The 25,962-nt window shown below is 53.6% G+C and overlaps 1 protein-coding gene across 4 annotated transcripts in view; it reads right to left on the bottom strand.

Moving 5' to 3' along the window:
• The window catches only part of lrch4 (leucine-rich repeats and calponin homology (CH) domain containing 4), a 63,332-nt gene that overhangs the window by 5,429 nt on the left and 31,941 nt on the right, over positions 1–25,962 (bottom strand). For 2 of the 4 annotated variants that reach the window (XM_065021979.1, XM_065021982.1), the window contains exons 5-17: positions 20,058–20,304; positions 15,911–16,007; positions 15,602–15,716; positions 14,466–14,578; positions 14,316–14,371; positions 12,676–12,816; positions 8,991–9,061; positions 8,558–8,631; positions 7,446–7,506; positions 7,142–7,335; positions 6,615–6,752; positions 3,580–3,657; positions 364–2,572 (exon numbers count right to left, since the gene is read on the bottom strand). In XM_065021979.1, coding sequence (XP_064878051.1) covers positions 2,372–2,572; positions 3,580–3,657; positions 6,615–6,752; positions 7,142–7,335; positions 7,446–7,506; positions 8,558–8,631; positions 8,991–9,061; positions 12,676–12,816; positions 14,316–14,371; positions 14,466–14,578; positions 15,602–15,716; positions 15,911–16,007; positions 20,058–20,304 — 1,586 coding nt within the window. In that variant the 3' untranslated portion in view covers positions 364–2,371. Of the gene's footprint in view, positions 1–363; positions 2,573–3,579; positions 3,658–6,614; positions 6,753–7,141; positions 7,336–7,445; positions 7,507–8,557; positions 8,632–8,989; positions 9,062–12,675; positions 12,817–14,315; positions 14,372–14,465; positions 14,579–15,601; positions 15,717–15,910; positions 16,008–20,057; positions 20,305–25,962 lie in introns of those variants that run through there. The other 2 variants (XM_065021980.1, XM_065021981.1) reach the window with 2 other exon arrangements.

Raw genomic sequence — 25,962 nt, 5'->3', positions numbered from 1 at the left:
CCATGAGAATAATGTCTTAATCCTTTCAGCAAAATGTTGAGAGTCTAGGTCACAAAATGTCCTCTTATCTTATTTGATAAACGCTGTCCTTTCCTGTTTTGTAATCTCCTCAAGGGTTACAACGGGTTTTCCCAATTCTCTGAGTACAGGGCGTTTTCCCTCACTGAAGACAGGACATCATCAGACAGAGAGACAGGACATCGTCAGACAGAGAGACAGAGACATCGTCAGACAGAGAGACAGAGACATCGTCAGACAGAGAGACAGGACATCGTCAGACAGAGAGACAGGACATCAGACAGAGAGACAGGACAGACAGAGAGACAGAGACATCGTCAGACAGAGAGACAGGACATCGACAGAGACAACGTCAGACAGAGAGACAGGACATCGTCAGACAGAGAGACAGGACATCGTCAGACAGAGAGACAGGACATCGTCAGACAGAGAGACAGAGACATCGTCAGACAGAGAGACAGAGACATCGTCAGACAGAGACATCGTCAGACAGAGAGACAGAGACATCGTCAGACAGAGAGACAGGACATCGTCAGACAGAGAGACAGGACATCGTCAGACAGAGAGACAGGACATCGTCAGACAGAGAGACAGGACATCGTCAGACAGAGAGACAGAGACATCGTCAGACAGAGAGACAGGACATCGTCAGACAGAGAGACGAGACATCGTCAGACAGAGAGACATCGTCAGACAGAGAGACATCGTCAGACAGAGAGACATCGTCAGACAGAGAGACAGAGACATCGTCAGACAGAGAGACAGGACATCGTCAGACAGAGAGAGAGGACATCGTCAGACAGAGACAGAGACATGCTGTGCATTAGAGGGGTAACAGCAGTCATGTAGGGAAGCCCTTTAAAAACGGTTTAACTAAAATGTATTTATCTGCTAATCATTCACAGAGGTTGTGATGTTCGAAAGGCCCCTCTTACCTAAAGGGTATTTCTCTGCTAATCATTCACAGAGGTTGTGATGTTCGAAAGGGCCCCTCTTACCTAAAGGGTATTTCTCTGCTAATCATTCACAGAGGTTGTGATGTTCGAAAGGGCCCCTCTTATCTAAAGGGTATTTCTCTGCTAATCATTCACAGAGGTTGTGATGTTCGAAAGGGCCCCTCTTACCTAAAGGGTATTTCTCTGCTAATCATTCACAGAGGTTGTGATGTTCGAAAGGGCCCCTCTTACCTAAAGGGTATTTCTCTGCTAATCATTCACAGAGGTTGTGATGTTCGAAAGGGCCCCTCTTACCTAAAGGGTATTTCTCTGCTAATCATTCACAGAGGTTGTGATGTTCGAAAGGGCCCCTCTTACCTAAAGGGTATTTCTCTGCTAATCATTCACAGAGGTTGTGATGTTCGAAAGGGCCCCTCTTACCTAAAGGGTATTTCTCTGCTAATCATTCACAGAGGTTGTGATGTTCGAAAGGCCCCTCTTATCTAAAGGGTATTTCTCTGCTAATCATTCACAGAGGTTGTGATGTTCGAAAGGGCCCCTCTTATCTAAAGGGTATTTCTCTGCTAATCATTCACAGAGGTTGTGATGTTCGAAAGGGCCCCTCTTATCTAAAGGGTATTTCTCTGCTAATCATTCACAGAGGTTGTGATGTTCGAAAGGGCCCCTCTTACCTAAAGGGTATTTCTCTGCTAATCATTCACAGAGGTTGTGATGTTCGAAAGGGCCCCTCTTACCTAAAGGGTATTTCTCTGCTAATCATTCACAGAGGTTGTGATGTTCGAAAGGGCCCCTCTTACCTAAAGGGTATTTCTCTGCTAATCATTCACAGAGGTTGTGATGTTCGAAAGGGCCCCTCTTACCTAAAGGGTATTTCTCTGCTAATCATTCACAGAGGTTGTGATGTTCGAAAGGCCCCTCTTATCTAAAGGGTATGTCAGACGACTTCAATATGGGCCAGAGCCAATCTCTCAACGTTAAAGGGCATGATTTTAGTGGTTGTTTTATGAATCACATGGTTCCATGTTGTGCTCAACCACACCAGCTGTTGTACGTACAGACTGTGTGTTCTGCTGTGGCCGTGTGTGTGTGTGTGTGTGTGTGTACTGTCACGTTGGGTACGTCTTTGACAGCAGCTGTGAGGCTGGAGGGGGCAGCTGACAGTCCTTCCTGTGTTGTGAGGCTCGTCTCTCACTCTGCATACCTCATGCCAGGACAGCTGCGCGAGTGTGTGTGTGTGTGTGTGTGTGTGTGTGTGTGTTTATGAAATCATGGTGGATTATTTAAGTCCGGGTTGTCTGTGAATGTTCGCATTGGTGGTCAAATTCACATCAGTCCGAGAGCTCACTCACACACACACACACACACACACACACACACACACACACACCCCTCAGTATCTATGAGACCAGGTGGTAGTACAGTGTGTACAGCAGGATCATGACCAGGCTGTAGAAGACCAAGAAGCCCTCTGAGAGCAGTGAGGAGTAGGGGCTGTAGGGGCTGTCCCCCTCTACCTCACATTTCACCAGGGCCTCCACACAGCGCAGCACAGCAGGCAGCTTACAGAGATACACATCAGACAACACACACACCTCCGTCTGATAAAGAGAGAGAGAGGGGAAGATCGGGTTGGAAAGGAGATGAATGGAAGATGTCAGATACCAGAGAGAGAGAGAGGAAGATGTCAAATACCAGAGAGAGAGAGAGGAAGATGTCAGATACCAGAGAGAGAGAGAGGAAGATGTCAGATACCAGAGAGAGAGAGAGGAAGATGTCAGATACCAGAGAGAGAGAGAGGAAGATGTCAGATACCAGAGAGAGAGATGAAGATGTCAGATAACAGACAGAGATGAAGATGTCAGATAACAGACAGAGAGAGCGATGTCAGATAACAGACAGAGAGAGCGATGTCAGATAACAGAGAGAGTGATGTCAGATAACAGAGAGAGAGATGTCAGATAACAGAGAGAGAGATGTCAGATAACAGAGAGAGAGATGTCAGATAACAGAGAGAGAGATGTCAGATAACAGAGAGAGAGATGTCAGATAACAGAGAGAGAGAGAGATGAAGATGTCAGATACCAGAGAGAGAGATGAAGATGTCAGATACCAGAGAGAGAGATGAAGATGTCAGATACCAGAGAGAGAGATGAAGATGTCAGATACCAGAGAGAGAGATGATGACATAACAGAGAGAGAGATGAAGATGTCAGATACCAGAGAGAGAGATGAAGATGTCAGATACCAGAGAGAGAGATGAAGATGTCAGATACCAGAGAGAGAGATGAAGATGTCAGATACCAGAGAGAGAGATGATGACATAACAGAGAGAGAGAGATGATGACATAACAGAGAGAGAGATGAAGATGACAACAGAGAGAGAGATGAAGATGACATAACAGAGAGACACAAAGGCAAACATAATTAGCTTCAAGCACAGAAGGACAACGCAACAAGTAGCTAACAAAAAACAGTTTGTAACTGGATCATCTCAGAGCTGAGAAAAACACTAACATACGTGACCAAGGAGACACCATGGCACGTGATGAACCATAGAGAGAACAAAAAGGAGGGAATTGAAGGGTGGAAAGGAACGAGTCCTTACCTCAGGGACCCCCAGCCTACGACAGGCTGAGATGAAGTTCTCCACGTTGAGACGACACTTAGCCGTGCTCAGCTTTGGCTGAAGAGACAGAGAGACCGAACATCAGGCAGAGTCAACTACACAAACACACAGTCACAGACCCAGGCAGAGTCAACTACACAGACACAGGCAGAGTCAACTACAGACACACAGTCACAGACCCAGGCAGAGTCAACTACACAGACACAGGCAGAGTCAACTACAGACACACAGTCACAGACCCAGGCAGAGTCAACTACACAGACACAGGCAGAGTCAACTACACAAACACACAGTCACAGACAGTCAACTACACAGGCAGAGTCAACTACAGACACACAGTCACAGACCCAGGCAGAGTCAACTACACAGACACAGGCAGAGTCAACTACACAAACACACAGTCACAGACAGTCAACTACACAGGCAGAGTCAGAGACAACTCACAGACACACAGTCACAGACAGACACAGGCAGAGTCAACTACAGACACACAGTCACAGGCAGAGTCAACTACAGACACACACACAGAGTCAACTACACAGACACCGGCAGAGTCAACTACACAGACACCGGCAGAGTCAACTACACAGACACCGGCAGAGTCAACTACACAGACACCGGCAGAGTCAACTACACAGACACCGGCAGAGTCAACTACACAGACACCGGCAGAGTCAACTACACAGACACCGGCAGAGTCAACTACACAGACACCGGCAGAGTCAACTACACAGACACCGGCAGAGTCAACTACACAGACACCGGCAGAGTCAACTACACAGACACCGGCAGAGTCAACACAGACAGACACCGGCAGAGTCAACTACACAGACACCGGCAGAGTCAACTACACAAACACAGGCAGAGTCAACTACACAGACACCGGCAGAGTCAACTACACAGACACCGGCAGTCAACTACACAGACACCGGCAGTCAACTACACAGACACCGGCAGAGTCAACTACACAGACACCGGCAGAGTTGACACAGACAGACACCGGCAGAGTTGACACAGACAGACACCGGCAGAGTTGACACAGACAGACACCGGCAGAGTTGACACAGACGCCGGCAGAGTTGACACAGACAGACAGTCAACTACACAGACACCGGCAGAGTTGACAGACACCGGCAGAGTTGACACAGACACACAGTCACAGACCCAGGCAGAGTCAACTACACAGACACCGGCAGAGTTGACACAGACAGACACCGGCAGAGTTGACACAGACAGACACCGGCAGAGTCAACTACACAGACACCGGCAGAGTCAACTACACAGACACCGGCAGAGTCAACTACACAGACACCGGCAGAGTCAACTACACAGACACCGGCAGAGTCAACTACACAGACACCGGCAGAGTCAACTACACAGACACCGGCAGAGTCGACACAGACAGACACCGGCAGAGTCAACTACACAGACACCGGCAGAGTCAACTACACAGACACCGGCAGAGTCAACTACACAGACACCGTCAGAGTCAACTACACAGACACCGGCAGAGTCAACTACACAGACACCGGCAGAGTCGACACAGATAGACACCGGCAGAGTTGACACAGACAGACACCGGCAGAGTTGACACAGACAGACAGACCCAGGCAGAGTCAACTACACAAACACAGGCAGAGTCAACTACACAGACACCGGCAGAGTCAACTACACAGACACCGGCAGAGTTGACACAGACAGACACCGGCAGAGTTGACACAGACGCCGGCAGAGTTGACACAGACAGACAGTCAACTACACAGACACCGGCAGAGTTGACACAGACACCGGCAGAGTTGACACAGACACACAGTCACAGACCCAGGCAGAGTCAACTACACAGACACCGGCAGAGTTGACACAGACAGACACCGGCAGGGTCAACTACACAGACAGACACCGGCAGAGTCAACTACACAGACAGACACCGGCAGAGTCAACTACACAGACAGACACCGGCAGAGTCAACTACACAGACAGACACCGGCAGAGTCAACTACACAGACAGACACCGGCAGAGTTGACACAGACAGACACCGGCAGAGTCGACACAGACAGACACCGGCAGAGTCGACACAGACAGACACCGGCAGAGTCGACACAGACAGACACCGGCAGAGTTGACACAGACGGACACAGACAGACACCGGCAGAGTTGACACAGACAGACACCGGCAGAGTTGACACAGACACACAGTGTCAACTACACAGACAGACACCGGCAGAGTCAACTACACAGACAGACACCGGCAGAGTCAACTACACAGACAGACACCGGCAGAGTTGACACAGACAGACACCGGCAGAGTCAACTACACAGACAGACACCGGCAGAGTTGACACAGACAGACACCGGCAGAGTCGACACAGACAGACACCGGCAGAGTTGACACAGACGGACAGTCAACTACACAGACACCGGCAGAGTTGACACAGACAGACACCGGCAGAGTTGACACAGACACACAGTGTCAACTACACAGACAGACACCGGCAGAGTCAACTACACAGACAGACACCGGCAGAGTTGACACAGACAGACACCGGCAGAGTCAACTACACAGACAGACACCGGCAGAGTCAACTACACAGACAGACACCGGCAGAGTTGACACAGACAGACACCGGCAGAGTCAACTACACAGGCAGAGTTGACACAGACAGACACCGGCAGAGTTGACACAGACAGACACCGGCAGAGTTGACACAGACAGACACCGGCAGAGTTGACACAGACAGACACCGGCAGAGTTGACACAGACAGACACCGGCAGAGTTGACACAGACACCGGCAGAGTCAACTACACAGACACCGGCAGAGTTGACAGACACCGGCAGAGTCAACTACACAGACACCGGCAGAGTCAACTACACAGACACGGGCAGAGTTGACACAGACAGACGCATCATCACAACAAATACCATATTTATTAACTTGTTTTGATCAAGTCCCAGTCTATTTATTGATCCTAGACTGAGTAGAATTGTACAGTAAATGTCTGGAATTGACTCACCACTGCTGGGGAGGGAATGTGGATGATGGACACAGCGCGAGGCCGCACGTGATTGGCCAGCTGGCAGAGGACCGTTCCATTGGACAACGCCTCACCTAGATCCTCTGGCAGGACGGTCTTTAACCTCGACTCCAGAGTCTGACAGAGATGGACCGGGGGGGCAGAGAGAGAGATACAGAGATGGACCGGGGGGGGGGCAGAGAGAGAGATACAGAGATGGAGGATGAAAGAGCGATGGAGGGGGATAAATAAGTACAACCCATATTTATGTTTATTTATTTTCCCTTTAGCACATCACCACAACACTGTATATAGACATATGACATTTGAAATGTCTTTATTCTTTCTGAACTTTTGTGAGTGTAATGTTTAACGCATTTAAAAATACAAATAATTCTATTTCACTTGCTTTAGGAATGTTAACATATATTTCCCATGCTAAAAATAAAAAAACACTTCAATTGATATAAGTATAAGTGGAGAGGCATTAAAGAGAAAGAAGAGGTAAGGTAGGAGGTAGACCGTACCTTACGTAGCTGTACTACATCTGGCCTCAACACGGAGCGAGACTCAGAGCGGCCTGCCTCCACCAGACTCTGTGTGGAGCCTGAGATGGAGAACTGACTCTTCACGCTGCAGCGGGACGAGGTGCGGAACAGGAAACTGTTGGGTTTCTGACTCAGGCCTGGAGGGGACGACGCCTTGGGAGACGACGGAACGTCTGATACACACACACACACACACACACACACACACACGTTGCGTTAACTAACATCGGCGTTGTCTGTACTAGGAGATAGGAGATTGCAGGTGAACTGTATTGGTGTGTACCTGATCGGCTAACAGAGCGCTGAACCGGTGCCGTTTGAGACAGTGACATCTGATCTGCACTCTGTTGAAGGGGAAGTGAGGTAATTACATGATTTACATCAGGTGTGGATTATACAGCCTGGGTGACCTGGGACAGTGCTACAGGAGGAGGAGGAGCCGACGACCTGGGACCGGGCTATAGGAGGAGACGACGACCTGGGACCGTGCTACAGGAGGAGGAGCCGACGACCTGGGACCGTGCTACAGGAGGAGGAGCCGACCTGGGACCGGGCTACAGGAGGAGGAGCCGACCTGGGACCGGGCTATAGGAGGAGGAGCCGACCTGGGACCGGGCTATAGGAGGAGACGACCTGGGACCGGGCTATAGGAAGAGACGACCTGGGACCGGGCTATAGGAGGAGCCGACGACCTGGGACCGTGCTACAGGAGGAGGAGCCGACGACCTGGGACCGGGCTACAGGAGGAGGAGCCGACCTGGGACCGTGCTACAGGAGGAGGAGCCGACCTGGGACCGTGCTAGAGGAGGAGGAGCCGACGACCTGGGACCGTGCTAGAGGAGGAGGAGCCGACGACCTGGGACCGTGCTACAGGAGGAGGAGCCGACGACCTGGGACCGTGCTACAGGAGGAGGAGCCGACGACCTGGGACCGTGCTACAGGAGGAGGAGCCGACGACCTGGGACCGTGCTACAGGAGGAGGAGCCGACGACCTGGGACCGGCTACAGGAGGAGGAGCCGACCTGGGACCGTGCTACAGGAGGAGGAGCCGACCTGGGACCGGGCTACAGGAGGAGGAGCCGACCTGGGACCGGGCTATAGGAGGAGACGACCTGGGACCGGGCTATAGGAGGAGACGACCTGGGACCGGGCTATAGGAGGAGACGACCTGGGATTGGGCTATAGGAGGAGACTACCTGGGACCGGGCTATAGGAGGAGGAGACGACCTGGGACCGGGCTATAGGAGGAGACGACGACGACGACCTGGGACCAGGCTATGAATTATACTGCTGATACTAAATAGTAACACAATACCCATCATGACAAAAATGAAGTAAAAAAATATATATATTACAAGAGAGATGAAAGTGTAAAGAGCTTCATGAAAGACTGACCGCACATCGTTGTCTGAGCCCGTTCTGGGAGTGGTTGTCCTCTGGTGAGCTACCACTAGGGGGAGACAGAGCACGTTCAGAAAGAAAATACCCAAACCACAAATCAGGCACGGTGCTCATGCATCTGCTACTAATAAACAGAACAGGAGCTTTGACAAAATAAATATGCAGGCGCTTAGACAGACCCACCAATTTCTGATCTTTTACCAACCAATTGGTCTTTTGACCAATCAGATCAGCTCTGAAAAATATCTGATGTGATTGGTCCAAAGACCAACTGCTGGAAGAAAAAAAAAAATCAGAATTGGGCTGCCTGTCTAAATGCAGCCTAAATGAACATTTCACACGTAGCATGCTTCAATTCAGGCAGGAAAAGTGTTTCTTTTCTCTCCCTGGACTAGTTTGGTTCATGTAAGATTTAAGGTCTCTTACCTCGAGCTACTTCCTGTCTGAGACAGCGTCGCCACATTACTTCCTGTTTTGGCAGTTGTAATCTTCAGTAAACTGGAAGGAGATGTTTAGAAATCAGATATGAAATGGAAATGTGGTTGTTTCCATATTAAGTTGTCTTACAACTGTCAATTCGTTCCATGTTTGAAATAGGGAAATATTCAGTCCTTCACCACACACAAGTTAACTAGCAGCTGGTTCTTAATAGATTAGTTGTTACAATGACCTTAACAAATATAAACTTTAATTGGGGTGGGATTTTATTCGTTACATTTTGTTCTACCAACTCTGTTGATTGTCCTGTTTAAAAAAGAATAATAAAAATAACTGATCACAGCTTTTTAAAGTATATGGGTTTGTGTCCAACATTAACAGCCAGCTTCCTTTGTTGAAAGGATCCCTCCCCACCTGTCGTCTCCCTCCCCTCTCCCTCCCCACCCGTCTCTCTCCCCACTCCCCACCCGTCGTCTCCCCCCCCACCCGTCGTCTCCCCCTCCCCACCCGTCGTCTCCCCCTCCCCACCCGTCGTCTCCCCCCCCACCCGTCGTCTCCCCCCCCCACCCGTCGTCTCCCCCTCCCCACCCGTCGTCTCCCCTCCCCACCCGTCCCCCACCCGTCGTCTCCCCCCCACCCGTCCCCCCTCCCCACCCGTCGTCTCCCCCTCCCCACCCGTCGTCTCCCCCCTCCCCCCCGTCCCCACCACGTCTCTCCCTCCCCCACCCGTCGTCTCCCCTCCCCACCCGTCGTCTCTCCCCCCCGTCTCCCCACCCGTCTCCCCTCCCTCCCCACCCGTCGTCTCTCCCTCCCCCCCCCACCCCACCCGTCGTCCCCCTCCCCCCCGTCTCCCCCTCCCCACCCGTCTCCCCCTCCCCACCCGTCGTCTCCCCCTCCCCACCCGTCGTCTCCCCTCCCCACCCGTCGTCTCTCCCCCCACCCGTCCCCCCTCCCCACCCGTCGTCTCTCCCTCCCCACCCGTCCCCCTCCCCACCCGTCGTCTCCCCTCCCCACCCGTCGTCTCCCCCTCCCCACCCGTCGTCTCCCCCTCCCCACCCGTCGTCTCCCCCACCCGTCGTCTCTCCCTCCCCACCCGTCGTCTCCCCTCCCCACCCGCGTCTCTCCCTCCCCACCCCTCCCCCTCCCCACCCGCCGTCTCCCCTCCCCACCCGTCTCTCCCCTCCCCACCCGTCCCCCTCCCCACCCGTCGTCTCTCCCCTCCCCACCCGTCTCCCCCTCCCCACCCGTCCCCCTCCCCACCCGTCGTCTCCCCCTCCCCACCCGTCGTCTCCCCCTCCCCACCCGTCGTCTCCCCTCCCCACCCGTCGTCTCCCCTCCCCACCCGTCGTCTCCCCCTCCCCACCCGTCCGTCTCTCCCTCCCCACCCGTCTCGTCCCCACCCCCCTCCCCACCCGTCGTCTCTCCCTCCCCACCCGTCCCCCTCCCCACCCGTCCCCCTCCCCACCCGTCGTCTCCCCTCCCCACCTGTCGTCTCTCCCTCCCCACCCGTCCCCCTCCCCACCCGTCCCCCTCCCCACCCGTCGTCTCTCCCTCCCCACCCGTCGTCTCTCCCTCCCCACCCGTCTCCCCTCCCCACCCGTCCCCCCTCCCCACCAGTCCCCCTCCCCACCCGTCGTCTCCCCCCCCCACCTGTCGTCCCCTCCCCCCCCACCTGTCGTCTCCCCTCCCCACCCGTCTCCCCCTCCCCCCACCCGTCCCCCCCCCCCGTCCCCCTCCCCACCCGTCCCCCTCCCCACCCGTCGTCTCCCCTCCCCACCCGTCCCCTCCCCACCCGTCCCCTCCCCACCCGTCCCCCTCCCCACCCGTCGTCTCTCCCTCCCCACCCGTCGTCTCTCCCTCCCCACCTGTCGTCCCCCTCCCCACCCGTCCCCCTCCCCACCCGTCCCCCTCCCACCCGTCCCCCTCCCCACCCGTCGTCTCTCCCTCCCCACCCGTCCTCTCCCTCCCCACCCGTCCTCTCCCCCTCCCCACCCGTCCCCCCCCCCACCCGTCGTCCCCCTCCCCACCCGTCGTCTCCCCCTCCCCACCCGTCCCCCCCTCCCCACCCGTCCCCCTCCCCACCCGTCGTCTCCCCTCCCCACCCGTCGTCTCCCCTCCCCACCCGTCCCCCTCCCCACCCGTCCCCCTCCCCACCCGTCGTCTCCCCCTCCCCACCCGTCTCCCCCTCCCCCCGTCCCCCTCCCCACCCGTCGTCTCCCCTCCCCACCTGTCGTCTCTCCCTCCCCACCCGTCGTCCCGTCGTCTCCCCTCCCCACCCGTCGTCTCCCCTCCCCACCTGTCGTCCCTCCCTCCCCACCCGTCGTCTCCCCTCCCCACCCGTCGTCTCTCCCTCCCCCCCGTCCTCTCCCTCCCCACCTGTCGTCTCCCCCTCCCCACCCGTCTCCCCCTCCCCACCCGTCCCCCTCCCACCCCTGTCGTCCTCCCCTCCCCACCTGTCGTCTCTCCCTCCCCACCCGTCGTCCCGTCCCCCCCTCCCCACCCGTCGTCTCCCCCTCCCCCACCTGTCGTCCCCTCCCCCCACCCGTCCCCCCCTCCCCACCCGTCGTCTCCCCCTCCCCACCCGTCCTCCCCCCCCCCCCCCACTGGGCGTCGTCTCCCCTCCCCACCCGTCGTCTCCCCCCCTCCCCACCCGTCCCCCCCTCCCCACCCGTCGTCTCCCCCTCCCCACCCGTCCGTCCTCTCCCCCTCCCCCACCGTCCCCCCTCCCCACCCGTCCCCCCCTCCCCACCCGTCCCCCCTCCCCACTCCCCACCCGTCCCCCTCCCCACCCGTCGTCTCTCCCTCCCCACCTCCCCACCCGTCCCCTCCCCACCCGTCCCCCTCCCCACCCGTCGTCTCCCCCTCCCCACCCGTCGTCTCTCCTCCCCACCCGTCCCCCTCCCCACCCGTCCCCCTCCCCACCCGTCGTCTCTCCCTCCCCACCTGTCGTCTCTCCCCTCCCCACCCCTCCCCCCGTCCCCCTCCCACCCGTCGTCTCTCCCCTCCCCACCTGTCGTCTCCCCCACCCCACCCCGTCGTCTCCCCCTCCCCCCGTCCCCACCCGTCGTCTCCCCTCCCCACCCGTCGTCTCCCCCTCCCCACCCGTCGTCTCCCCCTCCCCCCCGTCCCCCCCTTCGTCACCCCTCCCCACCCGTCTCCCCCTCCCCCCGTCGTCCCCACCCCCTCCCCACCGTCTCCCCCCCCCCACCCGTCGTCTCCCCCTCCCCACCCGTCGTCTCTCCTCCCCACCCGTCGTCTCCCCTCCCCACCCGTCGTCTCCCCCTCCCCCACCCGTCGTCTCCCCTCCCCCCCCACCCGTCTCCCCCCTCCCCCACCCGTCGTCCCCCTCCCCACCCGTCGTCTCCCGTCCTCCCCCTCCCCACCCGTCGTCTCCCCCCTCCCCCCCTCCCCCCGTCGTCCCGTCGTCTCCCCCTCCCCCACCCGTCCTCCCCCCCCACCCGTCGTCTCTCCCCCACCCGTCCCCCCTCCCCACCCGTCGTCTCCCCTCCCCACCCGTCGTCTCCCCCCTCCCCACCCGTCGTCCCCCCTCCCCACCCGTCCCCCCCTCCCCACCCGTCGTCTCCCCACCCGTCCCCACCCGTCGTCTCCCCCTCCCCACCCGTCGTCTCTCCCCACCCGTCCCCCCCTCCCCACCGTTGTCTCCTCCTCCTCACCCATTGTCTCTGGCCGTGTTGTCTCTCTGCTGATGGATTCTCTCTCTCTCCTGCCAGATGAGCAGGGTACCTGGTCTCCTCCTCTCCTCCAGGGTGGGACTGGAGGGGGACGGGTGTGACAGCCCCCCTCCTACCTCCACACTGACAGTGGACCGAGGGGGGAGAGAGAGAGAGAAAGGGGAAGGAGAGAGAGAGAGAAGGGAGAGAGAGAGAGAGAGAGAGAAAGAGACAGAGAAAGGAGAGAGAGAGAGAGGGAGAGAGACAGAGACACAGAGAAAGAGAGAGAGAGACAGAGAAAGAGAGACAGAGAGACAGAGAGACAGAGAGACAGAGAGAGAAGGATATGGAGAAAGAGGGTGAGTGTAGAAAAGCACAGTGACAGAGGGGTGGAAGGTAGAAAAAAATGGAGTGTTGACTGAACAAACACCAAATACTGTGTGATGTCATATCGCGTGATGTCATATCGCGTGATGTCATATCGTTACGCATCAACGTAGCATCCTAATTCAAGTGAAAGCTGGCCAGCGGTTGGCTGTCGTGGAGTGATGTCACATAATAGTGACAATGGCCTTTTTCCTCACTGTACATCTTTAACCACAGATTAAAAAATATTAAAAATCTTGTCCATTTTTTTAATACAAAAATACGTTATATTGAGATATAGCAGGTGTTCACACAATGCAACTTCTTGACTGTATTTTTAAAAATATATATCAAATGTACTCGAATGGGAGGTCAAAACCTGATCTATAACCAAAGATTACAAAATAAATTATACTGTGAAACCATTAGATTTATTTTAAAACTCTTGACAAAATGTAATTAAAAAAAGATGTAATATTGAGACAGAGGGGTTAACTAATACATTGCAACTTCTTTATTTAAGAAGTCAAAAATGTAATAAAAAAAAGATGTAATATTGAGACAGAGGGGTTTATTTAAGAAGTCAAAAATGTAATAAAAAAAAAAAGATATAAATTAACTAATACATTGCAACTTCTTTATTTAAGCAAATATTTATAAATGAAATGGCAAGTGCTTCCGATTGGCTGGGGGGGAAGGGCAAGGGGGTGTGTGTGTTCCTCTGGTTGTGTCAGTCAGTGGTGTTAGTAATGGGAACCGCAGTCTGTTGACTTTTCCCAGCTCCTCAAACACTCCCCGAGAGGCTGACCTTGTAAAACAAGGCAGGGAGAGAGTGTGATCAAAAGACTATCTGTCCTTTTCCATCTGAAAACAGTGACGAGCGGTTGCTGTGTATGAGACTGTGTCCACAGTCAGTCAAACTGCTGAATCCACAGTGAAACTGTTGCAAAAACACAGGCGAATATAAAAATTGGCACCGACACACACACACATCACAATCACACACCCTTGTGGTTACATGGCTGAGTGTGAGGTATCCTTGTCAGTATCAATGGTCTGTGTGTGTGTGTGTGCCACAGGAGGCTGGTGAAGGGAGGACAGCTCATAATAAATGTCGGAACGGAGCGAATGGAATGGCATCAAACACCTGGAAACCATGGAAACCATGTGTTTGATGTTGCTGATACCATTCCACTGATTCCACTCCAGTCATTACCAGGAGCCTGTCCTCCCCAATTAAGGTGCCATCAACTTCTCGTGGTGTGTGTGTGTCTCACCTGCTTCTAGAAGAGTCTTGTGTTTGGGGTGGTGGTGAGGATTCCGCTGTGTTCTCCTGAAGAACACCACCATGTCGTTGTTAGATACACACACACACACACAAACACATCTGCTCTTCATAAGAGTTTATAAAAATGTGTCCTCCTAACCTGCGGGGGCGCTGTGATGGGGGGAGAGGGACGATTCGCCCTGCAGTCTTCTTTCTCCTCGGTGACGCTCCTCGGTGACGCTATGACATCCACCCGCTTGGCCTCCCCATTCACTGTGGAAACCAAGAAACAAAAGAGAGAGGAGAGAGATTACAGTCAAATAACATTAGAGAATGTCTGAGGATATGACCAAGATTTAGAACAACAAAGCTCCGTCTTGTCGCTAAAAATAACATTCCTGTTTTGTTACAAAAAACATGTCCCTTTCCTCAGCGAGTGTGCTTATGGGGCGGCAGGTAGCCTAGTGGTTAGAGTGTAGAGGCGGTAGGTAGCCTAGTGGTTAGAGTGTAGAGGCGGTAGGTAGCCTAGTGGTTAGAGTGTAGGGGCGGCAGGTAGCCTAGTGGTTAGAGTGTAGAGGCGGCAGGTAGCCTAGTGGTTAGAGTGTAGAGGCGGTAGGTAGCCTAGTGGTTAGAGTGTAGGGGCGGCAGGTAGCCTAGTGGTTAGAGTGTAGGGGCGGCAGGTAGCCTAGTGGTTAGAGTGTAGGGGCGGCAGGTAGCCTAGTGGTTAGAGTGTAGGGGTTAGGCAGGTAGCCTAGTGGTTAGAGTGTAGGGGGCGGCAGGGGTAGCCTACTGGTTAGAGTGTAGGGGCGGGGGGTTAGTTAGAGCCCACTGGGGGGGCGGGGTTAGTTAGAGCCCACTGGGGGGGTGGGGGTTAGTTAGAGCCCACTGGGGGCGGGGGTGGGGGGGCGGGGGTTAGTTAGAGCCCACTGGGGGGCGGGGTTGAGTTAGGCCCACTGGGGGGGGGGGTTAGTTAGAGCCCACTGGGGGGGGGGGGTTAGTTAGAGCCCACTGGGGGGCGGGGGGTTAGTTAGAGCCCACTGAGGGGGCGGGGTTAGTTAGAGCCCACTGGGGGGCGGGGGTTAGTTAGAGCCCACTGGGGGGGGGGTTAGTTAGAGCCCACTGGGGGGCGGGGGTTAGAGCCCACTGGGGGGCGGGGTTGAGTAGAGCCCACTGGGGGCGGGGGGCGGGTTAGTTAGAGCCCACTGGGGGCGGGGTTAGTTAGAGCCCACTGGGGGGCGGGGTTAGTTAGAGCCCACTGGGGGGGGGGGGGCGGGTTAGTTAGAGCCCACTGCTCACCCGTGTCTGGGGTCTCTGTGAGGGAAGAGTCGTCCTCCACCTCTTCCTCCAGGTTCCTCTGGTCTCTGGTGAGCTCAGCCATACGCAGGGACCGCTCTGAGAAGTCATCTGCAGACTGGAGACACAGATCGGAAAGGAGATTTGACCTTTCGTAAGGTTTTAAGACGTCTGTATAAAAACATTACTTGATTTAGGGCAATCATTACGACAGATGATAGGACCACTGTTCTTCACGCAAGGTAGACACACACACACACACACAGAGACAGAGATAGTAACACCACAAATGAAACTCGTATGTTGTCTCACCTCGTTCCCAGACCATCTCTTGCTGCCACTGTCCACACTGTTGAAGCCAGAGTCCAAACCTCCAAACTGACCTGAGAACAGCTCATGGTCCGACAGACTGCCAGGAGACATGAAAACCACACACACACACACATCAGTATTCAGCACACACACACACTCCACACACGGGTGATGCGTGGGTTGACTCAAAACCCGCAGTCCCCGTGGTTATATCCGTGGGTGGCGTGCGGTTTGAATAAAGAACAGACCGTTGCATTAAACAACTAAAATCCATAAACATAAACCACTGGTGAAATTCATATCTACAGTGAGGTTTTTCTCTTTTGTTATCTGTATCTGACAGTGTAAGACTAAGCTTTAGGGCTGCCTGAAACCTGGCGCAGTGGACTTCTGTTTCTCAACAGTGCTGCAAGCGAAAGACAACGAGTACGTTAGATTTTTCCCAAACTTTGTTGCGTTATAGTTACAGTTCAATAGGCCTCGACGCTCAAGAAAAAAAGTAAAATTGTTCAATACATTATTCAAGGGTAGTGGTTACTAGGGTCAGGTACGGTACCTTACTATAGGCCTAAATGTACAGTGTAGTTACTCGGGTCAGGTACGGTACGATCGGCCTAATTGTACAGTGTATTTTCATAAAAGCATACGCAAGGTGTCAGTTCAGGTTTATTGTTTGACATTTTTTTGTTATTAAGCAAAACATTAAGCTACTGTTCGCAATAGGCATAAATACTCGATAAATAAAATATTGAAGAAAAATGTCATTGTTCAGTAAATGTTCAAGAAGAAAAAGGGAACTGTGGTGAATGTTCTATATTTGTGGGCGAGGGTCAGGTACGGTACCCTACTATCGGCGAGGGTCAGGTACGGTACCCTACTATCGGCGAGGGTCAGGTACGGTACTATCGGCGAGGGTCAGGTACGGTACCCTACTATCGGCGAGGGTCAGGTACGGTACCCTACTATCGGCGAGGGTCAGGTACGGTACCTTACTATCGGCGAGGGTCAGGTACGGTACTATCGGCGAGGGTCAGGTACGGTACTATCGGCGAGGGTCAGGTACGGTACTATCGGCGAGGGTCAGGTACCCTACTATCGGCGAGGGTCAGGTACGGTACTATCGGCGAGGGTCAGGTACGGTACTATCGGCGAGGGTCAGGTACCCTACTATCGGCGAGGGTCAGGTACGGTACCCTACTATCGGCGAGGGTCAGGTACCCTACTATCGGCGAGGGTCAGGTACGGTACTATCGGCGAGGGTCAGGTACCCTACTATCGGCGAGGGTCAGGTACGGTACCCTACTATCGGCGAGGGTCAGGTACGGTACCCTACTATCGGCGAGGGTCAGGTACGGTACTTTACTATCGGCGAGGGTCAGGTACGGTACCTTACTATCGGCGAGGGTCAGGTACGGTACCTTACTATCGGCGAGGGTCAGGTACGGTACCTTACTATCGGCGAGGGTCAGGTACGGTACCTTACTATCGGCGAGGGTCAGGTACGGTACCTTACTATCGGCGAGGGTCAGGTACGGTACCTTACTATCGGCGAGGGTCAGGTACGGTACCTTACTATCGGGCGAGGGTCAGGTACGGTACCTTACTATCGGCGAGGGTCAGGTACGGTACCTTACTATCGGCGAGGGTCAGGTACGGTACTTTACTATCGGCGAGGGTCAGGTACGGTACTTTACTATCGGCGAGGGTCAGGTACGGTACTTTACTATCGGCGAGGGTCAGGTACGGTACTTTACTATCGGCGAGGGTCAGGTACGGTACTTTACTATCGGCGAGGGTCAGGTACGGTACTTTACTTTACTATCGGCGAGGGTCAGGAACGGTACTTTACTATCGGCGAGGGTCAGGTACGGTACTTTACCATCGGCGAGGGTCAGGTACGGTACTTTACCATCGGCGAGGGTCAGGTACGGTACTTTACTATCGGCGAGGGTCAGGTACGGTACTATCGGCGAGGGTCAGGTACGGTACTATCGGCGAGGGTCAGGTACGGTACTATCGGCGAGGGTCAGGTACGGTACTTTACTATCGGCGAGGGTTAGGCTAATATTATTTCTTATATTGACTCAGCAGCTGTACAAGCCAGTAGGTCTCGGTAGTCAGCGGCTGTACAAGCCGGTAGGTCTCGGTAGTCAGCGGCTGTACAAGCCGGTAGGTCTCGGTAGTCAGCGGCTGTACAAGCCGGTAGGTCTCGGTAGTCAGCGGCTGTACAAGCCGGTAGGTCTCGGTAGTCAGCGGCTGTACAAGCCGGTAGGTCTCGGTAGTCAGCGGCTGTACAAGCCGGTAGGTCTCGGTAGTCAGCGGCTGTACAAGCCGGTAGGTCTCGGTAGTCAGCGGCTGTACAAGCCGGTAGGTCTCGGTAGTCAGCGGCTGTACAAGCCGGTAGGTCTCGGTAGTCAGCGGCTGTACAAGCCGGTAGGTCTCGGTAGTCAGCGGCTGTACAAGCCGGTAGGTCTCGGTAGTCGGTCTCGGTGGTCAGCGGCTGAACAAGCCGTTAGGTCTCGGTAGTAGGTCTCGGTAGTCAGCAGCTGAACAAGCTGGTAGGTCTCGGTAGTAGGTCTCGGTAGTCAGCGGCTGAACAAGCCGGTAGGTCTCGGTAGTAGGTCTCGGAGGTAGGTCTCGGTAGTCAGCAGCTGAACAAGCCGGTAGGTCTCGGTAGTTGGTCTCTGTAGTCAGCGGCTGAACAAGCCGGTAGGTCTCGGTAGTAGGTCTCGGTAGTCGGTCTCAGTAGTAGGTCTCAGTAGTCAGCGGCTGAACAAGCCGGTAGGTCTCGGTAGTAGGTCTCGGTAGTAGGTCTCTGTAGTCAGCGGCTGAACAAGCCGGTAGGTCTCGGTAGTAGGTCTCGGTAGTCAGCAGCTGAACAAGCTGGTAGGTCTCGGTAGTAGGTCTCGGTAGTCAGCGGCTGAACAAGCCGGTAGGTCTCGGTAGTAGGTCTCGGTAGTCAGCGGCTGAACAAGCCAGTAGGTCTCGGTAGTAGGTCTCGGTAGTCAGCGGCTGAACAAGCCAGGTCTCGGGTCTGAACAAGCCAGTAGGTCTCGGTAGTAGGCCTCGGTAGTCAGCGGCTGAACAAGCCGGTAGGTCTCGGTAGTAGGTCTCGGTAGTCAGCGGCTGAACAAGCCGGTAGGTCTCGGTAGTCAGCGGCTGAACAAGCCGGTAGGTCTCGGTAGTAGGTCTCGGTAGTCAGCGGCTGAACAAGCCGGTAGGTCTCGGTAGTAGGTCTCGGTAGTCAGCGGCTGAACAAGCCGGTAGGTCTCGGTAGTAGGTCTCGGTAGTCAGCGGCTGAACAAGCCGGTAGGTCTCGGTAGTAGGTCTCTGTAGTCAGCGGCTGAACAAGCCGGTAGGTCTCGGTAGTAGGTCTCTGTAGTCAGCGGCTGAACAAGCCGGTAGGTCTCGGTAGTAGGTCTCGGTAGTAGGTCTCGGTAGTCAGCGGCTGAACAAGCTGGTAGGTCTCGGTAGTAGGTCTCGGTAGTCAGCGGCTGAACAAGCTGGTAGGTCTCGGTAGTAGGTCTCGGTAGTCAGCGGCTGTACAAGCCCTTACTGATCTGTTATTATTTATTGACCTATTTTTCCTCCATGTGATTCCTCGGCTATCTCCCTCCTCTCAACATGTAATTAACTGTTACATTAAAAAAAGGTACCAAAGTAAAGATTATTAGATCAACTCTATATCCTCTCTTCCCTCTCCTCGCCCCCCCCCCTCATCCTCTTTCACCAGCTATTATACCCTGTAGGTGTCAGGGCTCGCTCCCCTCCATCTCCTCCTCTCTCTCTCACCAGCTATTAAACCCTGTAGGTGTCAGGGCTCGCTCCCCTCCATCTCCTCCTCCTCTCTCTCTCACCAGCTATTAAACCCTGTAGGTCTCAGGGCTCTCTCTCCTCCCTCTCTCACCAGCTATTAAACCCTGTAGGTCTCAGGGCTCTCTCTCCTCCCTCTCTCACCAGCTATTAAACCCTGTAGGTCTCAGGGCTCTCTCTCCTCCCTCTCTCACCAGCTATTAAACCCTGTAGGTCTCAGGGCTCTCTCTCCTCCCTCTCCTCCTCTCCCTCTCTCACCAGCTATTAAACCCTGTAGGTCTCAGGGCTCTCTCTCCTCCCTCTCCTCCTCCTCCTCCTCCTCTCCCTCTCTCACCAGCTATTAAACCCTGTAGGTCTCAGGGCTCTCTCCAGCTCCTCCTGGCTCCTCTTGCAGGCCACAATGTTGAGGAACTTGAAGATGTGGTACTTTCCCTTCGAGCAGATCTGGGCAGGCGGTTGCTGCAGGGGGTTGTTGTCCAAGACTATGGTCTGGAGTTGACGCAGGTGGCGGTAACACACGGGCACGTGGGAGATGTGGTTACAGGAGACGTCTAACCGGACCAGGGGTAACTCGGACAACTCTGAGAGGTAGAGAGAGAGAGGTAGAGAGAGAGAGAGGTAGAGAGAGAGAGAGAGGTAGAGAGAGGGGGTGGTGGGTTTAGTACCAAGATATCTAATCATCATGGAAATGACTGCATCTTGGGAAATAATAAAATGCACTTTTGTCACTATCAAGTCAATGTTTTGATAGTTTAAATAACCCCCCCCTGAAGGCTATGATTTTATTCAATTCCAATAACGGCCTGACTGATCTTTTGTCAAACCGTGTCGACTCAAAAGGAGTTGCTACAGTGGCTGTAACCCATGAGGTTGGAGAAGAGCTCAGGACAGGATTAGTGTTTTTTTTTGGGAGGGATGCTATGAGGCCAGAGCTATACTGGTAACGTACAGATCATACAGTCGCAGGCAGCTGGCTTGTTTCGCTGGGGGATTTACCACTGCTGTATGCTTTTGTTTGGGGTAAAATGATCTGGTAATGGTACTTAGACCTATATCTCTGAGGTAGTCTGGTCTGTTTGACAACAGGGTAACAGAAGACACATCAGGGTTAGTAGTGTGTTAACGTCTAGGTTAGAAACAGTTGGACTTAAGCCTAATGTATACACTATACACACAAAAGTATGTGGACACCCCTTTAAAATGAGTGGATTCGGCTATTTCAGCCCCACCCGTTGCGGACAGGTGTATAAAAAAAAAACGAGCACATCGCCATGCAATCTCCATAGACAAACAGTGGCGGTACAATGGCCCGTACTGAAGAGCTCAAGTGACTTTCAATGTGGCACTGTCACAGGATGCCACCTTTCCAACAAGTCAGCTGGTCAATTTTATGTCCTGCTAGAGCTGTCAGTGCGGTTATTGTGAAGTGGAAACGTCTTAGGAGCAACAACGGCTCAACCGCGAATTGGTAGGCCACACCAGCTCACAGAACAGGACAGCCAAGTGCTGAAGCGTGTAAAACATTGTCTGTCCTCGGTTGCAACACTCACTACCGGGTTCCAAACGGCCTCTGGAAGCAACGTCGGCACAAGAACTGTTTGTCGGAAAATTCATGAAATGGGTTTCCATGGCACTACAGCATACAACGCCATTCTAGACGATTCTGTGCTTCCAACTTTGTGGCAACAGTTTGGAGAAGGCCCTTTCCTGTCAATGTCACCGTGCACAAAGCGAGATCGGTTTGGAAGAACTTGACTGGCCTGCACAGAGCCCTGAATTCAACCCCGTCGAACAACAGGCCTAAATCGGCAAACATCAGTGCCCGACCGTACGAATACTCATGGCTGAATGGAAGCAAGTCCCTGCAGCAATGTTCCAACATCTAGTGGAAACCCTTCCCAGAAGAATGGAGGCTGTTACAGCAGCAATGTTCCAACATCTAGTGGAAAGCCTTCCCAGAAGAGTGGAGGCTGTTATAGCAGCAATGTTCCAACATCTAGTGGAAACCCTTCCCAGAAGAGTGGAGGCTGTTATAGCAGCAATGTTCCAACATCTAGTGGAAAGCCTTCCCAGAAGAATGGAGGCTGTTACAGCAGCAATGTTCCTACATCTAGTGGAAACCCTTCCCAGAAGAGTGGAGGCTGTTATTAATGCAGCCACTGCCAGCTAGCCTACAAAGTCAACAACGCAGCCACTGCCAGCTAGCCTACTTCACCAGTACTGTATCATTTTAATCATTTTAGTCAATAAGATTCTTGCTACGTAAGCTTAACTTTCTGAACATTCGAGACGTGTAGTCCACTTGTCATTCCAATCTCCTTTGCATTAGCGTAGCCTCTTCTGTAGCCTGTCAACTATGTGTCTGTCTATCCCTGTTCTCTCCTCTCTGCACAGACCATACAAGCGCTCCACACCGCGTGGCCGCGGCCACCCTAATCTGGTGGTCCCAGCGCGCACGACCCACGTGGAGTTCCAGGTCTCCGGTAGCCTCTGGAACTGCCGATCTGCGGCCAACAAGGCGGAGTTCATCTCAGCCTATGCCTCCCTCCAGTCCCTCGACTTCTTGGCACTGACGGAAACATGGATCACCACAGATAACACTGCTACTCCTACTGCTCTCTCTTCGTCCGCCCACGTGTTCTCGCACACCCCGAGAGCTTCTGGTCAGCGGGTGGTGGCACCGGGATCCTCATCTCTCCCAAGTGGTCATTCTCTCTTTCTCCCCTTACCAATCTGTCTATCGCCTCCTTTGAATTCCATGCTGTCACAGTTACCAGCCCTTTCAAGCTTAACATCCTTATCATTTATCGCCCTCCAGGTTCCCTCGGAGAGTTCATCAATGAGCTTGATGCCTTGATAAGCTCCTTTCCTGAGGACGGCTCACCTCTCACAGTTCTGGGCGACTTTAACCTCCCCACGTCTACCTTTGACTCATTCCTCTCTGCCTCCTTCTTTCCACTCCTCTCCTCTTTTGACCTCACCCTCTCACCTTCCCCCCCTACTCACAAGGCAGGCAATACGCTCGACCTCATCTTTACTAGATGCTGTTCTTCCACTAACCTCATTGCAACTCCCCTCCAAGTCTCCGACCACTACCTTGTATCCTTTTCCCTCTCGCTCTCATCCAACACTTCCCACACTGCCCCTACTCGGATGGTATCGCGCCGTCCCAACCTTCGCTCTCTCTCCCCGCTACTCTCTCCTCTTCCATCCTATCATCTCTTCCCTCTGCTCAAACCTTCTCCAACCCATCTCCTGATTCTGCCTCCTCAACCCTCCTCTCCTCCCTTTCTGCATCCTTTGACTCTCTATGTCCCCTATCCTCCAGGCCGGCTCGGTCCTCCCCCCCTCCGTGGCTCGACGACTCATTGCGAGCTCACAGAACAGGGCTCCGGGCAGCCGAGCGGAAATGGAGGAAAACTCGCCTCCCTGCGGACCTGGCATCCTTTCACTCCCTCCTCTCTACATTTTCCTCTTCTGTCTCTGCTGCTAAAGCCACTTTCTACCACTCTAAATTCCAAGCATCTGCCTCTAACCCTAGGAAGCTCTTTGCCACCTTCTCCTCCCTCCTGAATCCTCCTCCCCCTCCCCCCTCCTCCCTCTCTGCAGATGACTTCGTCAACCACTTTGAAAAGAAGGTTGACGACATCCGATCCTCGTTTGCTAAGTCAAACGACACCGCTGGTTCTGCTCACACTGCCCTACCCTGTGCTCTGACCTCTTTCTCCCTCTCTCTCCAGATGAAATCTCGCGTCTTGTGACGGCCGGCCGCCCAACAACCTGCCCGCTTGACCCTATCCCCTCCTCTCTTCTCCAGACCATTTCCGGAGACCTTCTCCCTTACACTCACCTCGCTCATCAACTCATCCCTGACCGCTGGCTACGTCCCTTCCGTCTTCAAGAGAGCGAGAGTTGCACCCCTTCTGAAAAACCTACACTCGATCCCTCCGATGTCAACAACTACAGACCAGTATCCCTTCTTTCTTTTCTCTCCAAAACTCTTGAACGTGCCGTCCTTGGCCAGCTCTCCCACTATCTCTCTCAGAATGACCTTCTTGATCCAAATCAGTCAGGTTTCAAGACTAGTCATTCAACTGAGACTGCTCTTCTCTGTATCACGGAGGCGCTCCGCACTGCTAAAGCTAACTCTCTCTCCTCTGCTCTCATCCTTCTAGACCTATCGGCTGCCTTCGATACTGTGAACCATCAGATCCTCCTGTCCACCCTCTCCGAGTTGGGCATCTCCGGCGCGGCCCACGCTTGGATTGCGTCCTACCTGACAGGTCGCTCCTACCAGGTGGCGTGGCGAGAATCTGTCTCCTCACCACGTGCTCTCACCACTGGTGTCCCCCAGGGCTCTGTTCTAGGCCCTCTCCTATTCTCGCTATACACCAAGTCACTTGGCTCTGTCATAACCTCACATGGTCTCTCCTATCATTGCTATGCAGACGACACACAATTAATCTTCTCCTTTCCCCCTTCTGATGACCAGGTGGCGAATCGCATCTCTGCATGTCTGGCAGACATATCAGTGTGGATGACGGATCACCACCTCAAGCTGAACCTCGGCAAGACGGAGCTGCTCTTCCTCCCGGGGAAGGACTGCCCGTTCCATGATCTCGCCATCACGGTTGACAACTCCATTGTGTCCTCCTCCCAGAGCGCTAAGAACCTTGGCGTGATCCTGGACAACACCCTGTCGTTCTCAACTAACATCAAGGCGGTGGCCCGTTCCTGTAGGTTCATGCTCTACAACATCCGCAGAGTACGACCCTGCCTCACACAGGAAGTGGCGCAGGTCCTAATCCAGGCACTTGTCATCTCCCGTCTGGATTACTGCAACTCGCGGTTGGCTGGGCTCCCTGCCTGTGCCATTAAACCCCTACAACTCATCCAGAACGCCGCAGCTCGTCTGGTGTTCAACCTTCCCAAGTTCTCTCACGTCACCCCGCTCCTCCGCTCTCTCCACTGGCTTCCAGTTGAAGCTCGCATCCGCTACAAGACCATGGTGCTTGCCTACGGAGCTGTGAGGGGAACGGCACCTCAGTACCTCCAGGCTCTGATCAGGCCCTACACCCAAACAAGGGCACTGCGTTCATCCACCTCTGGCCTGCTCGCCTCCCTACCACTGAGGAAGTACAGTTCCCGCTCAGCCCAGTCAAAACTGTTCGCTGCTCTGGCCCCCCAATGGTGGAACAAACTCCCTCACGACGCCAGGACAGCGGAGTCAATCACCACCTTCCGGAGACACCTGAAACCCCACCTCTTTAAGGAATACCTAGGATAGGATAAAGTAATCCTTCTCACCCCCCCCCTTAAAAGATTTAGATGCACTATTGTAAAGTGGCTGTTCCACTGGATGTCATAAGGTGAACGCACCAATTTGTAAGTCGCTCTGGATAAGAGCGTCTGCTAAATGACTTAAATGTAAATGTAAATGTTAAATGTTATAGCAGCAATGTTCCAACATCTAGTGGAAAGCCTTCCTAGAAGAGTGGAGGCTGTTATAGCAGCAAAGGGGGGACCAACTCTACATTAATGCCCATGATTTTGGAATGAGATGTTTGACGAGCAGGTGTCCACATACTTTTGTCCATGTAGTGTATCATGTGCAGTACGCAAACGCAAGAACTACACATAGCTACACAAAATGGCACCACGATCACTATTTTGATCGTTTTTTTGATATATAGACATTATTTTGATATATAGGATGTGTAACAGTTACAAAACTACTACCATCTACTGGTTATTACTATTGGTTATTACTGCATTGTCGGAACTAGAAGCACAAGCATTTCGCTACACTCGCACTAACATCTGCTAACCATGTGTATGTGACAAATACGATTTGATTTGATTTGATAACCATGTGTATGTGACAAATAAAATTGGATTTGATTTTATTTACAGTCCCACAATTGGACAAGTGAATAGGATCGCTAATTTTGCTTGTGGGTTCCTGCATTGCGCGGTACGTTATAAATGAGGTGTTATATAGGGAAGAACGGATGAGTCTCATTGGGACATTACAGACAGGTCCAGGATCTAGTGCCTAGGGTCAATAATAAGACTAAGTACCAAAGTAGCTTATCGGTATAGAGGGATAAAGCTATAGAGGGCAGGGACGCGTTGACACACAGAGTCAGTAACAACCACTTGTGCAGTCGAGGGGAAACTGCAGCCAAATTGTTTTAGAAATAAAATAAAAATACAGATTATAATTTTTGGATAATATA

This window comes from Oncorhynchus nerka, linkage group LG8 (genome assembly GCF_034236695.1).
Source record: "Oncorhynchus nerka isolate Pitt River linkage group LG8, Oner_Uvic_2.0, whole genome shotgun sequence".
Taxonomy (NCBI): Eukaryota; Metazoa; Chordata; class Actinopteri; order Salmoniformes; family Salmonidae; genus Oncorhynchus; species Oncorhynchus nerka.
Note: the sequence above shows the minus strand (reverse complement) of the source record. Positions and strands in the feature narration are given on the sequence as shown.